At 51.6% G+C, this 16,318-nt stretch overlaps 1 protein-coding gene across 1 annotated transcript; it reads right to left on the bottom strand.

The window, feature by feature from the left end:
• Nucleotides 1-236: 236 nt before the first annotated feature.
• Msln (mesothelin) lies at nt 237-6,194 on the bottom strand. The gene is made up of 17 exons (XM_041676430.1): nt 6,169-6,194; nt 5,980-6,070; nt 5,586-5,629; nt 5,209-5,258; nt 4,789-4,909; nt 4,130-4,215; nt 3,671-3,800; nt 3,386-3,579; nt 3,066-3,156; nt 2,892-2,991; nt 2,455-2,633; nt 2,203-2,358; nt 1,981-2,123; nt 1,776-1,903; nt 1,041-1,135; nt 515-701; nt 237-444 (listed from the first exon to the last, which is right to left on the bottom strand). Exons 2-17 carry the CDS (start codon nt 6,065-6,067, stop codon nt 356-358), a joined length of 1,881 nt encoding a protein of 626 aa, XP_041532364.1. The 5' UTR covers nt 6,068-6,070; nt 6,169-6,194; the 3' UTR covers nt 237-355.
• Nucleotides 6,195-16,318: the final 10,124 nt, after the last annotated feature.

Here is a 16,318-nt window from a genome sequence, read left to right as displayed (position 1 = left end):
GTTACAGACAGTTGTGAGCTGCCATGTGGGTGCTGAGAATTGGGTCCTCTGGAAGAGCAGCCAGTGCTCTTAACGGCTAAGCCACCCAGCCCCCTTCTCCTTTCTAAGAGAGTGGGAGGGACAAACACAGACAAACACAGAGAACTGTGTTTGTGTGATTCTGTGATCACAAGGAACTTCAGGGTCATTCTCTGGACTGGTCCTAGGAACACCACAGAGCATCTCAAGGGGGTGAATGCCACTGTTTATTGAGTTCAAGGGTCCTCAAATTTTGGCAGTAACCCTGGGGTCCTGCTCCTGGTCAAGATGGGACTCCACAGTAGGGTTGGGGCCAGGAACCTTGGGGGTGATAGTCTTAGCTCAGTATTAAAGCTGGGAGCAGAGCTGGGATCCATGCAAACACAAGTCCTGGTCCGAGGAGCGGGGCTCCGCTGGAGAAGGCCTCTGCAAAAAGAGAGGCCACTCAGACTCCTGACTCCACCCCCCAGCTCTGCCCCTGGGCAGCCCAGCTCACCTTGGAGTTTGAGGTCCAGGACCAGGTAGCCATTGGGGATGCCAGCCTGAAGTCCCAAACCCAACCTGTCCAGGTCTTCCTGCTGCTGCCGGGAGAGCCAGTCCCGGACAGGGCTTTTATCTTGCTCTGTCTTCAGGCCCTCAATGTGTGGCCCTAGAAGTTTCTGTACCTCATCCACAGTCAGCCCCTGTCAGAGTATGACGTGGCCATCAGGGTCTCTTAGGTCCCCAGAAGGTTGGAGGGTCAACTGTGAGAAAACTGCAGCCCATAATACCTCAACCCTTATATATAAGGGGCCCCTTGTGAGGCCACACCTCTTCCAGCTGAGCCTGTCCAAACTCCTCCCTCATAAGGACCAATTCCTTCTCATGAAGTCCTGTTTCTCGTCTCTCCTATACTCCTGCTTTAACACTGGGCCCTCATGAGGCTCTTCCCAACAAAGGACCACCACCCACCCACAAGCTCTTCTCAGGAGACCTGGCTACTTTCTGTAGTGCCTCTCTTGAGCCCCTCCCTCTCCGCTTACCACCAGGGCATCCACCTGCAGCGTCTTGAAGGTGGCTAAGTCCATGCTCACGTTCTGCTGGCTGAGGGTCCTCAGGTCCTCCACAGAGGCCCCACCTGCAGGTATCAGGACCCCAGTTTGAAAACTTGCAGTAGAGCTGGAGGGTGGTGGTGCACACTTTTAGATCCAGCACTCAGGAGGCAGAGGCAGGCGGATCTCAGTGAGTTCAAGGCCAGCCTGGTCTACAAAGTGAGTTCCAGGACAGTCAGGATTGTTACACAGAAAAACCCTGTCTCAAAGAAACAAAAACAGATGGGAGGTGGTGGTGCACACCTTTTATCCCAGCACTCGGGAGGCAGAGGCAGACAGATCTCTGAGTTAGAGGTCAGCCTGATCTACAAGAGCTAGTTCCAGGATAGCTAGGACTGTAACACAGAGAAACCCTGTCTCAAAAAAAAAAAGAAAGAAAAGAAGAAAGAAAGAAGAAAACTCACAGCTTCAGCACAATACAGTCCCACCCTTGACTAAACCATACTCCGCTTCTATGATTGTCTTCTGATGCCCAAGCCCTTCTATGCTCAACAACCATCTGTCTGGACCACAGGGGTTAGAATGGATGGGAGAGCCAAAGTCATCAGTGTCAGATCCCTCATGTACCTAGGAAGCCCTGGGTGGGGCAGGGAGAGGGTAGGACTTGGCATATCACTGTGGGGTCTGCAGGTCCTGTCGTACCCACCCACGTGTGCCTTGACTCACCCAGGAATGTTCTGATCTTCTCAAAGTATTCCTGCCCGCTCACATTCTGGAAGGCCAAGGAGGCCTTTTCATAGAGGATACTCAGATGCCTCTGGCTGCACTTGTCCAGATTTTGGGGCTCAACCATCCTGGGGAACATTGTGGAACATGGCAGTGATTAGGAGGCTCAGGTATCCATTGCCCTACAGAACACACTGGAACTCACCACATAACACTGGAGGGTACAAAGTGCAGATCCTGGGGGTGGAAGTCACATAAGTAGGCTAAAGGGATGCCATTCAGGACCATTACTATGTCCTCATCTAGTCTGCCTCCTCCCCGAAGATAGCAGGCAACCAGGGCGATCACCTGTAGGAAGAAGTCACTGAGACTCCTTGGGGCAGGGAAAGATGCGTCCCCTTGTCCAACTACATGTCTTCTGGGGTACCTGATCATCCATCTTTTGTCCCTTGGTGACCTTGAGCAGCGTTTTCACTGTCTCTGATGAGGTCACATTCCACTGGCGGATGTCCTCGGAGCTGATGTACCGGAAGAAGTGACCCAGCTGCTGGATCAGGGACTCAGGATAGCCTTGTGGATAGGTCTATGGAAACAGGATCATGAGGGCCAGAACAACTCCGGGGCCCTTGGGAAAGCAGTTCTGGGCACAGCAGACAGGAAGAAGCCCCTTAGGAGTTACCTTGTCCAGTTTGCGCTTGAAGATGTTGAGCTGCTCGTAGGTGAAGGGAATCTCATTTACAAGGTCCATCTGGGTGGCCAGCATGGTGCCATCAACACAGGCCTCTAGCTCCCAATCCTGGTAGAAGATGAGGTTTTCATCCACTTCCTGGGGCTCCCGCCCCAGAGGGCAGGCTTTCTCTGGAGGGGCGGGCAAGAGTCAGAGGCTGTATGCTCCTCTCAACTCTCCCTCCTCCCACACCTACCATGACACATTGGCCTCAGTTTACCCACTGACAAAATGGTGCAACTCTATTCACCCTGGGAAGCTGTGACTGACCAAGCTGAGGAGCCTGGAAGGGTCACTGGTAGGAGCAAATGAAAGACTACAACTCTAGACTCCTTATCCCTAGTGTCGTATCTCAGGCTGCTACCCAACAGACATGGCTCTGGACTCACTTTCTGTGTCCCGCCTGAACCTTGGGAGCGTGGCAGCCAGCTTAGACTCCAGGCAGGAGGGGTCCTGGGAGATGTGTTGCAGCCATTCAGCTACAACGTCCTGAAAATGAAACACAGTAGGTTGAAGGGAAAAGCCCAGCAGCTTCTATGACAGCTCAGGGAGCAGGACCTTACCTTAGGGATCCTACGGGTGATGGACTCATCCAACACTGTCAGCAGGCCCTGCAGAGCTTCCAGAGTGGAGACTGACCACCTTGATGGGGGGCTGTCCAGAAACAGAGGCCCAGCTCAGGGACCCAGAATGTGGCCCCAGACAGAGATCAGGAGACAAAAACTGGACCAGACAATGCCTCTGCTGAGAGATTATGGAGTGCAGCCTCCTAGGGAACGAGACCTGACAGGATACAGCAGGGGACACGAAGCCCTAGGCAACCCATTCTGGTTATGGATATCCTCACACATATCTGCCCATATGCTAAGCCATTCCCACTCACCCATACGGGGGTCTTCCACTCCTCAGAGCCTCCTTGACTGCCTCTTCCTGGCCCACGTTCAGGGGTCCTCGGCAGCCTGCCAGCAAGGGGAGAAGGACTTCCGAAGAATTGACCACAAATTTCGCAGGCAGGTCACAGACCAGGCCTCCGAGAGCCTGCGCGTCTGCCTCGCTCACTTGAAAGCTATACATGCCCTGCACACACAGCGGCTTCAGTACCTTAGGGGGACCACCGAGCCCACTCCGTGTTTTGTCTCTACCTCCAGTAGATGGTACCATTCCATACCCGGCATTTCAGAGCTGCGGGCAGCAGCCTCTGGCGCTCCAGAGATCTCTGTGGAAGCATATCTACATTGGCTTTAGCGATGAGGGAGAAGAAGTGGGCACAGGCCTGTTGCCCTGGAAACATGGCTGGACTGTGGAGAGGGAGTATGCCAATTACTGTCTCAAAAAAACAAAAAAAAAAAAAGAAAGAAAGAAAAAGAAAGAAAAGAAAGAAAGAAGAAAACTCACAACTTCAGCACAATACAGTCCCACCCTTGGCTAAACCATACTCAGTTTCTATGATTGTCTTCTGAGACCCAGATGCATGCACGCGCGCACACACACCCACAAACACACACACACATAGGCACGCACACATTTCATTGCCTGCCTCCCTGGCAAAGTCACCCAATCACTGCACAGGGCAAGGCGGGGGTTGAGGGGGTGGAAGATGAGACCAAGTCCCCAGTTTGAGACCTACTTGAGGAAGAGCAGCAGATCCAGCGGGAGGGCATCCAGTTCCTCATTGGTGAGGCGCTTAGGAAGGCGACGTGCCAGACAGCGCAGCTGCCGGGAGACCAGGGCATACCACTCAGAATGTTCTGGGCCACAGCCCTCAAGGATGGCCTGGGGCACCCCAGTTCTATCCCATACTACGGGCCACACGCTGTACCCTGACCCTGTTCACGCAGCCTGTGGCATGAACACCCCACTGCGTCGAGAGTCAGGGACAGGCTTGCCTGTCTGGAATCCATAGTCAGGCTGTCCTCCCTCTCCCCCGCCTGAGTCCTGACACCATTGGCCATGTTTGAGGACAGAACTTTGCAAGAGGAGGCAAGGCCTCCAGGAGAGGGACAGCAAGGTCATCTCAGACTTGAGAAAGGGTAGCAGGCCCATGCAGGGTTGGGGGGAGGCCTTCAGACACCCAGAGAGCTGAACCCCACCAGTAGAGAGACACACACACCTAGTGGTCAACTTAGGCGGCAAGAAGAGCCCTGAGGGAAGCCACCAGCCAGGATGAGATCCTGGGTGGGGATGAAAGGGAGCAGCGGTGCCAGAGAAACTAACCACCAACTCTCCAGCCAGTGTCTGGTCTCCCGCACCTTACCACCTCACCGGAGGACCCTAGGGGGGACCGACCTGATTCACTCGCAATGTGACATTCTTCTTCCTCACAGCCATAGCCAGGCCCTGGGCATGCTCCATGCTCAGACCAGATACTTCACGACATGTGAGGCCAAGAAAGACGCCTGCGGGAAGACTGGGGACGGGGACGGGAGTCTGCACCCGACACTGTCCCTCTCGAAGTGCTTCCCTGCCCGGAGACCCCTCCCTTCAGGACCCTGGGGTTCTCATGGCCTTCTCTGGGACTAGTAACAGCCTAGAGGGCACAGTGCTTACGCCCTGGAGCATAGTTCCTCCCCCAGCCCTGAGCCAGCCAGGTGGGGATGGAGGTGGGTAGAGACACAGAGGACATTAAAGGATGAACATTTGGGCTCCTGGCATGTGCTTATTCAGTCAACAAGGTCTCCCAAGGCCCCCAAAAGCAGCTGAACCCACCTGGCAAAGTCAGGGGTGCCAGTCAATTTAGCACAGTGGAATGCAGCCTCCTAGAAGACAGGGCCTGGCTGACGACATTTCCCCAAGCACATTGGTGCTTCCTTGTCTCTCGGTGTGGTCTCAACTCTTTCAAGGTCCAGGTACTGCCTGAGTCTGGCTACCTCTGGGGCCTGTGACTTAACTCCCAAGGGCTTCACCGCTTCCCAACTCCGCTCCTTTTGGGGCCCAGCTGCAGCCAAGATGCTGTTGCTCTCTGGGTCAACAATGATCAACGGCTGTCTTTGAATGCTCAGAGATGAATGTATCCATGTGTGAAGAAAACAACGTCCACAGCCCCAAGACTAGATAATTCCCCTGTGACCTCCAGAGGACCTCACCTGGCCCGTCTTTGTAGTCTGGACGTGCAAAAGTGGCATCCACCCTGTGGGCAGAGGGCGCAAGGCTAGAGGAAGGGCAGGGCAAAACCGGGCCATTCCCTGGTCCCAGCCCTCTGTATACCCCAGTGGGTGTAGAAAGAGAGAGTTAAGGCCCCTGTACCCTATTATGTCATATTCCTGCACTCCCCAGGCCCAGGGGTCTTCCCTGCCAGGAGTGTGACACCACCTTCCAGGCCTTTCATTGATCTCAGTCCCTAACCCTCCTGGAACTCAGGCCACCAGCAATGGCCCAAAGAGAAAGCACAGGGAAAGTAAAGCCTCTCCCAAGTCCCTACCCATGAAGGCCTGGGCTCCCTTACCTCTCTCTCTGGTGAGCAGCCCACCCCGTACTCACCAAGACTAAGGAGAAGCAGTAGAAGGCTTCCACAGCAGATGGGGCTCCCACAGGACCCCAGCAGGGGTCGAGCTCTTGGCAACATCATGGTCTGTAGACAACAAGAGTTTTGAGGTTCCCAACTGTGCCAGCCTTCACCCCACACCGCAGTTTGGGAACAATGAGAAGCCTTTGGGCCTGGGAAAGCACCTGTCCAACCTCTGTGGGCACCTGCAGTAGTGTCTCCCAGGCAGACTCTCCACACTGACCGCTTGCCAGCCCAGCCCCTAGGAAAATCAGCCCTCCTACAGGGAGGGGCCTGGGTCTGAGTCAGCCAGGCACCCCGGCTATGAGGCCCAGTGGACAGCTGAGCCCACCCTTGGTCCCTACAGAGCAGGGAAGAACTGTAGGGAGAGAATCAGGAGGCAGGGGTGTCTCCTGCACAGGTTGTTACTGGTACCCCCATTTGTACTGGGAGACTGAGTGGCTCAGGCTGGGCTTATGTTGAGCCACCCTTTTCCGTGGGGTGTGAGGCTGAAGGAATCTGTGCTCTGCACAAACGCAGGGCCCCATCAGGTAGACAGTGCTGTGTGGGAAGGCAACGTCTCTTCCGTGTCAGTCCCGTGGAGTCTCGTGGCTTCTCTGAACACTTTTCAAGATGATATGGTTAGGGCAGCAGGTGGATAAGTGGGCACCGGATGCAAGTGTCTCCTCTGGGGTGGGGTTCAGGGGCCCTGTGGACAGGGAGGGTGGAAGCTGTTCCTTGGAGAAGTGTCTTCCTGGATGTATGTGTGGTTGTATTCTAGCTGAATTTGCCTTATGCTCCCATGTTTAAGCTGCTTGGCCAGCCCAGCGGTAGGAAATGTCTGGGGAGCCCCAGCCCTACAGGTCAAGAGGCCCCATAGCTGAGACGTCTCAGAGCAGGTAGAACAGGCTGTGGTCCAGAAGATGATATGTAGCTTGGGTGAGCCCTGACAAGAAACAAGTCTCAGTGTCTCCCCTCAACCCAGGAGACTATGCACCTTACAGCCTAGCCCTATGTGAGTCAGGACCTGCCTGCCTGTCATCCCGAGAAGGGGCTCCTTAAGAGTCTAGCCTCTGCAGGCAGCTGTGGGCCCTGGAATCCGCATCTCTCACACCCACACCCTAAGAAGGGCAGATGGGGGCCATTGTCCTACAGTCACAAAAGATCCAAGTTTCTGCATAGGTGGTGCCCATTCAGCCGGGCCAAAGACACATGTGACACAATAAAACCCATAATAGTTTCATCGGCATTGTGTTATGGAGTCCAGGGATGGGGAACACAGGAGAGTCGTTGAGATGTGTCCCCCCCTCATCATCCATGATCGGCATCAATCAGCATCCATTGTTCATTAACCCCACACACACCTGCTGAGCATCAACTCTGACAGGCCTCGCTCAGGCTCCGTCCAGGACTCTAAGATGGGACCTAGTCCTAGAAAAAAGCTGCCCCTGACTTTCCCTTGTTGCCAGGAAACATTTCCCTTCATTCCCCAGGTGGCTCTGAGCAGACCACAAGCTCCTCTGAATGGTGTATGAGGAGAGGCGGCTGAGGATACAGCAAGGCAATGCCCATGCTCCCTCCAGGATGGGGCAGGTGGGGAGTCTCAGGACAACCTGCCCAGCTATCACCACAGCATTCTGCACGGCCTCCCTCCAGACCAGTCCAGGTCCAGCCCTGAATGTCAGATCACATTCCTTACAAAGGTCAGACTTGGGTGAGGGTGGGTGGGACCAAAACCAAGGATGGGTCTTCATTCAACATAGGGCTGCCTGGCTCTGTTTAAAGCACAGAGATGTCCTGAGGCCAGAAAGTGTTACACAGCACGCCAGGGACAGAAGGCAGAAATAAACCTAGAGGGTAGGAGGGGAAGCGGGTCCTTGCCACCCTCCCTTGGGCAGCAGACATGGTGGGTGAGTGACACCCATGGTGGGTGAGACTGTCTGGCCCCTCTCCTGAGAGCTCCTAGAACCTGGGACGTTCCTGCCCTGACCCTTGGGCAGTTGGGCCAGAGGTGCCAAGTGGCACTGATGAATGTTCACCTTACCCACAATGCACTCTGGCTATGTGTAACTCCTGACCCCTGAGTTAGCATAAGCTCCCCCCTCACTGTGACCACCTTAAGACCGTTGTGAGCCCCTTAAGCGTCTGGACCCTGGGGTTGAAAGTCCCAACACACTGTTATGAGAGACCCCAGCTGAACTGGAGTGCCCATCCCAGGTAACCAGCAACAGGTTGCCTAATGGGAAATGGTCCGGGAGTCACTCACAGGAGACTCGTTCATACTGTAGGCATCCCCATGACCCCTGTGTGACCCATGTGCAGCCTGACCCTCAATCTGGAGTTCCTTGAGTACCTTACCCCTGGCACCCTAGGAAAAATCTGGCTGGGAGAAGTTTTGGTTCTTGCCACGACTGTGCAGTCAATATAGCGCCATTATAGGCTCAAGATTTACAAGTCCTGGGGAAGGGAAAGAAGGGAGAGCGGTCCCTCATCCAGGTCTCCAAAGGCTGGAATGGAGTCAGCCAGAGTGTGGTATGGTAAATTGGGGCAGCAGGGTGTGGGTCAGTTTACATTCCTGGCAAATGCCAATGGTCTGTGTCCAGGGAGGGAAAGGCAGCTGACCAGGAGGGAGCCGGCTGAGCCCTTATCTTTGCCTACAGCTCGGTTTGCCTGAGCTCAGAGTTCCAGCACCCATCACAGCCCCCAGGCCCCTAAGGTCCCCAGTCACTGACCCTACCCATGATAACAGTACTGAGCTGGTCTCCTCTGACTCAGTTTCCTCATCTAGGAAGTGGGTGTGGACAGATCGTGCAGCCTCTCTGGCTGTGCAGGGAACAAATGAGTCCTGGCACAGGCATCTAGGAGTGAGGCTTCTCATGCCCCGGGAATGTGTGGGTGCGGATCCTGTACAGAGCTCCAGACAGCCTCGGGTTGGGCCTGAGTTTCACGGGGAAAGAGGAGCGTTCTCAGCCTTCACCTATGGGCAAGAGCCAGATTGGGGCTTTCTTCTTACTGTCCCATTTTTGGGGCGGGAGGGGCAACACTGAGAAGCACATGTTGGAACTACAGGGCAAGACAGAGTATAGCCTCCCAGAAGAACACCGTACTCATCTCTGGGAGCGGAATTCAGCCAGGCCATAGCTCCTTTGGCGCTTCACGCTGCAGATGTCACGTCACGGTAGCCAAGCAGGGGGCAGGTGAGAGGTTTTGAAACACAGACCCAGTGCAGCACTAGGTCCATGGAGCTGTGACACTGAACTCAACCCACCTGGTAGGCATCCAGAGGCAGAGCCCTTGTGCACGCCACCACGTCCTTCTCAGCCCTCAGTTCCCACTTGGGGGGAGGGGGTAGTGACCTTGAAACTAAAAGACTTCACTTCTCCAACCCTTCCAATAATTAGCAACGGCCAATTCCCAGCATGGAGTCTGTCCTGCTTTTAATATGGACACAGACAGCTAGACTGTGGCCCACTGGTGCAGCATGCTCACAGGAGGCCCTAGATCCCCCAACACACACACACACACAAACAAAAACCTTCCTACAGAAAACCTTCTGTTTGCAGAGCTGAGTTTACACAGCTCCACCTCTGACCTTTTTCCAGGAGTGGGTTTCTATTCTGTGCACTTGGACCCAACCCTAATCTGCCAAGAATTCAGCAAGGCTGCCAGGGAGAAGAATCAGCTTACAGAATCAACAGAGATGTAACAACTAAAAAATGCCAGAGCAGACTTGTGTCACAAGGTGGGAAACAATGTTCATATTGTTTCCTGCGAAAATTCAAAATATAGGAAGAATTATGTTGGTTGTTTTATTGTTTTGTTTTGATTTTTCTAAAATCACAGTCATATCGGAGAGTCAGTTCTCTCCTTCTACCGTGCGGGCCCAGGATCAAACTCAGCTTGGGCATCCAACCTTTAACTGCTGAGCCACCTTGATGACACTATTCAGATAGGGTCTGACATAGCCCTGACTGGCCTGACATGCACTGTGTAGACCAGGCTAGCCTCATATTCACAGAAATTCACCTGCCTCTGCCTCCCAAGTCCTGGAGTTAAGGGTTTTACTCAATCACACCTAGCTTCTTGTTTTTATTTTTTGAGACAGAACCTCAAGTAACATAGCCAGGCCTTGAGTTTGTGTGGTGAATAGCCAAAGATAACCTTGAGCCTCTGATTCTCCTGCCTCCAACTCCTAAATGCTGGGATTTACAAGTGTTGCCTGATGTCAAAGTCCTTGTTACTTAGGTCAAAGAGATGGCTCCTTGGGTAAGGACTTCTGTCACCAAACCTAATGACATGGAGGAAAAAAATAGACCCTGGTTCCAGAAGGTTGCATGCACATGCTGGCACATATATGCACAGTAAATAGATAAGTGTAATAATAATAATACATAAGTTATTGTTTCTGGTCATCAAAGGTGTTCCAAACGTCCCATTTGCTCTTCCTGATCTGTGATGGGAGTTCACGCTGCATCACTGGCATGCGCCTCTCCCAGGTTCGCGTTGGTGGTGAAGACGCCCTTTTGCGCTGCCTTGAGGAACCCGTTTGAACCTAAACGAAAGGCCTGCCACGGTGTGCATGGGAATAAAAGCTGCCGCTTGTTTTAACCACACAGGATGGATATAAAACATGTTCTTTGTGATTCCAACACTGTTGGCTGCTGAACTGATGGCGACCACATTATATACTTTCCACAGTCTCACTTGCTCTGTGCACACTCCCACGGGGACGTGTTTCCGTGTTATAGAACACTTCTATATTAAATATATATTAAATAATAAATATTATTTATTACTAATAAAGCATCTGCCTTTGTCATCAGATTAGCAGTTCCTGCATGCAAACAGAAATCACAATTGGGCTTGTGTACTGTTGACATTCCCTCAAGGAAGGAGAGTGTGAGAAGTGACGTTGGACCTCACCTGAATATCTGGCTGCCCCTCCCCTTATATGCAGTTCTGCTCCCACTGCATGTGGCCTCAGACTAATATGAGTTAACAGTGGGGGGGAGGGGGGAAACGACACACCAGCTCCATCACTACAGCCTGGCTGGGTGTAGCTGCTTTAGGACCACCCAAACTTCTGCCCTAACCTCTCCTCCGTACTCTAAGAAAGCCTAATAAATCTGCCCCAGCCCTCGGGAGGCAGAGGCAGGTGGATCTCTGAGTTTGAGGTCAGCCTGATCCACAGAGTGAGTTCCAGGCCAGCCAGGGCTACACAGAGAAACCATGTCTCAGGGGGAAAAAAATGTAATCTACAGTAGAGTGGTACTTGGTTTGTGGTTGGGAGCTTGTAAGGGACTCGGTTCAGTACCCACCCACCCCACCAGGTTCTCAGCACAAAGGAGATTCATTTACTGCAGAGGGACAGAAGGCAGGAAATAGTAGGCAAAGACAGGAGATAGAGGGCGAGAGAAAAGTGAAAGGAACAAGGGAGGGGGGAAGGGGTATTACCCTAGAATGGAACCAAGGACCGCCTGTGAATAGAGAGGACACAGACATGGCCCATAGGGAAATGGCAGTTTATAAAGGTAAAAGGGGAAACTCTCTGTTAGCATGAGGTGTTTATTTTAATTGGGCATATTTGTTAGGTGAGCTAAAGAGGGCTTTTGATGGCTGCACTTCAATACTTTGATAACTGGACCTTGGTAGTCGGCCTCAGGAGGAGGAAGTGGCCAAATAAGGGAACAGGGCTGGCAGCTAACTTTAGGAATGTAATCTAAGGGTTTTAGCAAGGAAGAGGGAATAGACAAGGCCTGCCAGAGCCACATTCTCCATGCCCAGGCCAGCCAGAGTCCAGGCCTTATCAGGAAGGAGTAAATATGTTTACATCTCCCTAGAGAAGGAATTCACACAATTAGTACCTGCTTCTCGAGGAAGTACAGCTTTCCCTTGTAATTTTATGCTAAATTCACTAAGGAACACCGCAAGCTGGGTGTGGCGGCTCCCACTTGAGACCCCAGCACCAGGAAGCAGGAGGCAGAACTGCTGTGAGTTTAGTGACAGCCCGAACTACACAGTAAGCTGAGTTTGAAGTTGTCAACACCCAAGACCATTCAGTATTGGATAACACAGCTGAGTAGGCCCTCCCTGTTTGGAGATTCCCCTGCTCTCGGTGGCAGAACGCAGCACACCTGGCCCTTTGTGAAGCTGCTCCCTGGGAGGGCGAGTCAGGCAGGGTATTATTCAGTATCTACTGCGGACAAAAGGTCTCAGAACTGGTGGAGGTGAACTGCACAGTTGACTTCCACAACCCAGGGGCCCTCAAACACTTCCCATAGGGAACCTGCTGGACAATGGCAGCCAGGAACAAAGGGGCACCCTGTCACCTCCCGACTCCCAGCTTGGTCTCCCTCAGTCTTTTCTCCTCCCACACAGCACAGAAGACCCCGCTCTGGAGAAGTTCTTGCCTGTGGCATCACTCCACATCAGACAAAGAGGCTTTTTCCCACTCACCTCTCAGCCCAGCCTAGAGACAATGAATGACTCTTCCAGTAAATGGACTGAGCGGTCTCATAATGTCTGTGGATTCCTATGGGCCAAGAAAAATCACTTTAAAACTCATGTTGAGTTTACTTTGTGTCTGTTTCTTTGTGTGTTTCTGGAAACAGTATCTGATTTTGTAGCCCTCATCCTAGCCTTGAACTCGTGGCCCTCCCATGTCAGCATTCTTGGTTCTGGGATCATGGACGTGGACTTGCTTATTTTATAATTGACTGTGTGTGTGTGTGTGTGTGTGTGTGTGTGTGTGTGTGTGCGCGCGTGTGCATGTGTGTGTGTGGTCTGCAGTACATGTGTGAGAGAGGACAGCTTGTATGGCTTTCTCCTTCAGCCTCAAGCTCCCAGGGGTTGCATTCGGGTCTTCAATGCACTCCTTAACCAGCTGAGCCATCTTGCTGACCCCACCTTTTTAGTTTTGTTGTTGTTTTTGAACAAGTTTTCTCACTGACTTGGAGCCCACTTTTCAGCTGGCTGTCTCTGCCTCCCCGGTGCTGGGATCATATGGATTCTGGGGTTCAAGCTCAGGGCCCCACACTTGTAAAAACCTTGTCCAAGTCAGCTCTCCAGCTTCTTATAATGAACTATTGAAGCTGATCCCAGCATCCTTCTCTCTGAGAACAGCTGCTCTTATGTAAATATTCGTAAACAAGACTATTTCTTCTGAATTTACCTCCTCAAATGTTGCAATCTAACTTTTCTTGCTTGACTTACAAATGAATGTCATTGGGTTGTAGCCTCATTTTCTTGTTTTCTTTTTTTTATTTTTATTTCTGTGAAGATATTCTTCTATGGTAATATGTCCTATTTTTAAATTTTCTAATTTTTCTGACTAGCTTTCCGGTGGAACGGGAACATTTCCTCTGATGACAGCAGCAGCTGCAATGTCCTCACACCCTACATGCAGCGCTTCGCCATCTGATTTTTGCTTGTTTGTGTCCCTGCGGATGGAACCCTGGGACCTGCTGTGTGCTGGGCACTTCTGACCAACGCTGCCAGTCCAGCTCACCAAAAAGCCAGGTTCCCCTTCACACACGATGAGTCCCAGAAATAAAAGAGCATAGATGTCACCATGGAGAACATGTGGCCTCAGCATGCTGTGTTTCTGCAGCTGCTGTGATCTGCAGCAGGCATCAGGGAGCCAAGAAAACCAGGGAGCCCATCCCTTCGGCTCCAACCCATGGTTGTGGAAGCAGAGTCATAAAACCTTACTGGTGACACAACTGTGTGCCAATTAAACTGCATTCAGGGACAGTTTTCACAAACACCAATATTATCCTCTTTGGTTTTTTTTAACTTTTGTTGTTGTTGTTTTGTTTTGTTGTTTTTTGTTTGCTTGGTTTTTTTTTTTTTTTTTTTTTTGGTTTTTTGAGACAGGGTTTCTCTGTGGTTTTTGGAGCCTGTCCTGGAACTAGCTCTTGTAGACCAGGCTGGTCTCGAACTCACAGAGATCCGCCTGCCTCTGCCTCCCGAGTGCTGGGATTAAAGGCGTGCGCCACCACCGCCCAGCGGTTTTTTTTTTTTTTTGAGACAGGGTTTCTCTGTAGTTTTTTTAGAGCCTGTCCTGAAACTACTAGCTCTTGTAGACCAGGCTAGCCTCAAACTCACAGAGATCCGCCTGCCTCTGCCTTCCGAGTGCTGAATTAAAGGCGTGCGCCGCCGCCACCACCGCCCAGCAGTTTTTCTTTTCTTTTTTTTTTTTTAAAGATGTATTTATTTATTAAGCAGACAATGTGCTGCTGACAAGGAAGGCACAAGGTCTCATTAGAGATGGTTGTGAGCCACCATGTGGATGCTGGGAATTTAATTCAGGACTTCTGGAAGAGCAGCCAATGCTCTTACCTTCTGAGCCATCTCTCCAGCCCCCGCCCAGCAGTTTTTTTAGCTTTTTAAAAATGTAGATGGACAGGGCACGGTGAGGGGACTGAAGAGATAGCACAGTGGTTAGCAGCGCTTCTTGGGTTCCGATCTGAGCATGCCTGTGGCAGCTTACAGCTGTCCATAGCCGCACGTCTAGAGAATCCAACCCCCTTTTCTGCACCCTGCTTACACACAGGCATACACAATGTGCATCAAATGTACCTATAGGCAAAACACTCATGCACACTTTGGGGCCCAGGATGGAGTTTAACGGTAAAGAGTGTACTTAGCATGCTCAGGTACATGGGTTGTGTCCTCACCACCAAAAACTAAAAAACAAAATTGATATATCAGTCAGGAAGCTGAAGCAGAAAGATTACACGTTGGAGGCCAGCCTGGGCCACATAAAAAGATACTGTCTCAAAAGATATCAAAAGAAAAAATTTTAACCCACACATTAACTGGCAGGAGTATGGAGGCAGGGCTGGGGGTTTGAGGCTTAACTAAGCAGTGTCAGTAAGAGACGGAGTTTAAATATGAGGACAAAGGCTTAATGTAGTAATTGGAGTGGCGGGGCTGGGTCCCTGGCACCCCGGCTGCCTGGCTAGCTTATGCCCCGAAATAACAACACACAAATTGTATTCTTTTAAATACTGCTTGACCCATTATATCTAGCCTCTTCTCAGCTAACTATCGCACCTGGACTAGCCCATTTCTAATAATCTGTGGCTTACCAGGGAGATTCTAGCCTATGTCCATCCTGGGTCGGAGCTTCATCGCGTGTGCCTGGGAGAGGGGAGCATGGCATCTGCTCCAGAGAGCAGAGTTGTGAGTCTGAGCTCACTTCCTCTTCCTCCCAGCATTCTGTTCTGTTTACTCCACCCACCTATGTTTTAACCTATGAGAGCCAAGCAGTTTCTTTATTATAATTAATCAATGACCTTCCTCCATCAGCTTAAAGGTAAAAGAAGACTGGGAGCCAGGTGGTGGTGGCACACCTCTTCAATCCCAGCACTCAGGAGGCAGAGGCAGGGGGATCTCTGTGAGTTCGAGGCCAGCCTGGACTACAAGAGCTAGTTCCAGGACAGGCTCCAAAGCTACAGAGAAACCCTGTCTCAAAAAACAAAACAAAACAAAACAAAAAGGCTCACAACCACCTATAAATCCAACTACAGGGGATCATCTGGGGTCTTTGGCCTCAGCAAGAACCTGAAGTCATGTGTAAACACCACACTGAGACACATACACATAACTAAAAATAAAAAATTTTAAGATGTTTGATGGAAGTTGATACCGTGTGCTTATTCAAGTGGGTACTGGGAGGGGAAGAGGAAGCAGGGGGGGGATTAGATTTCACCACACAACTGCGAGTTGTTTCCTACAGCTAAAGCTGTATGACCTTGAACGGTGGTGGGGGAAGGAAGAGGAGGGGAGGGGAGGGTAGAGGGAGAGGATGGGGGCGGGGAATGACTTGGAAGGGTGGATCTGTAGCACGCTGTAGTAACTGTGGTTGACAGCAGTTAACTATAGATTTCAAAAGAGCCAGAGAAGTCAGTAACTGTTCTCAACGCAAAGAATGGTCGGTGTGTGAGGTGACAGGCGAGACTCTGAGCTGGCCCATGGTCACTGTGGACTAGGATTGGAATGCTACACTGACCCACGCTCATTATACATCTCCTAGTTCTGCCTGTGGCTGATGTGTGTTCACACGTGTGAACAGCAGACAACCTCAGGGATTGGTCCCTGCCTTCCCCCTTGCTTGAAACAGGGTCTCTTTGTTGTTCACCATTTCCATGCCAGACCAGCTGGCCCATAAACTTCCTCCTGTCCCCACCTCCCGCCCTGATACAGGAGAACCGGGATTACACAGTCACATTACTGCATCCGGCTTTCCCAGGTACTCAGGCCTTCATGCTTACACACCAAGTGCTCTACCCACTGGGCCATCTCCCCAGCCAGATTAAAAAAATATATGAG

This window comes from Microtus oregoni, unplaced genomic scaffold (assembly GCF_018167655.1).
Source record: "Microtus oregoni isolate MIOR12 unplaced genomic scaffold, Mior012 000027F_ref0000203, whole genome shotgun sequence".
Taxonomy (NCBI): domain Eukaryota; kingdom Metazoa; phylum Chordata; class Mammalia; order Rodentia; family Cricetidae; genus Microtus; species Microtus oregoni.
This window is presented reverse-complemented; position numbering and strand designations above follow the sequence as displayed.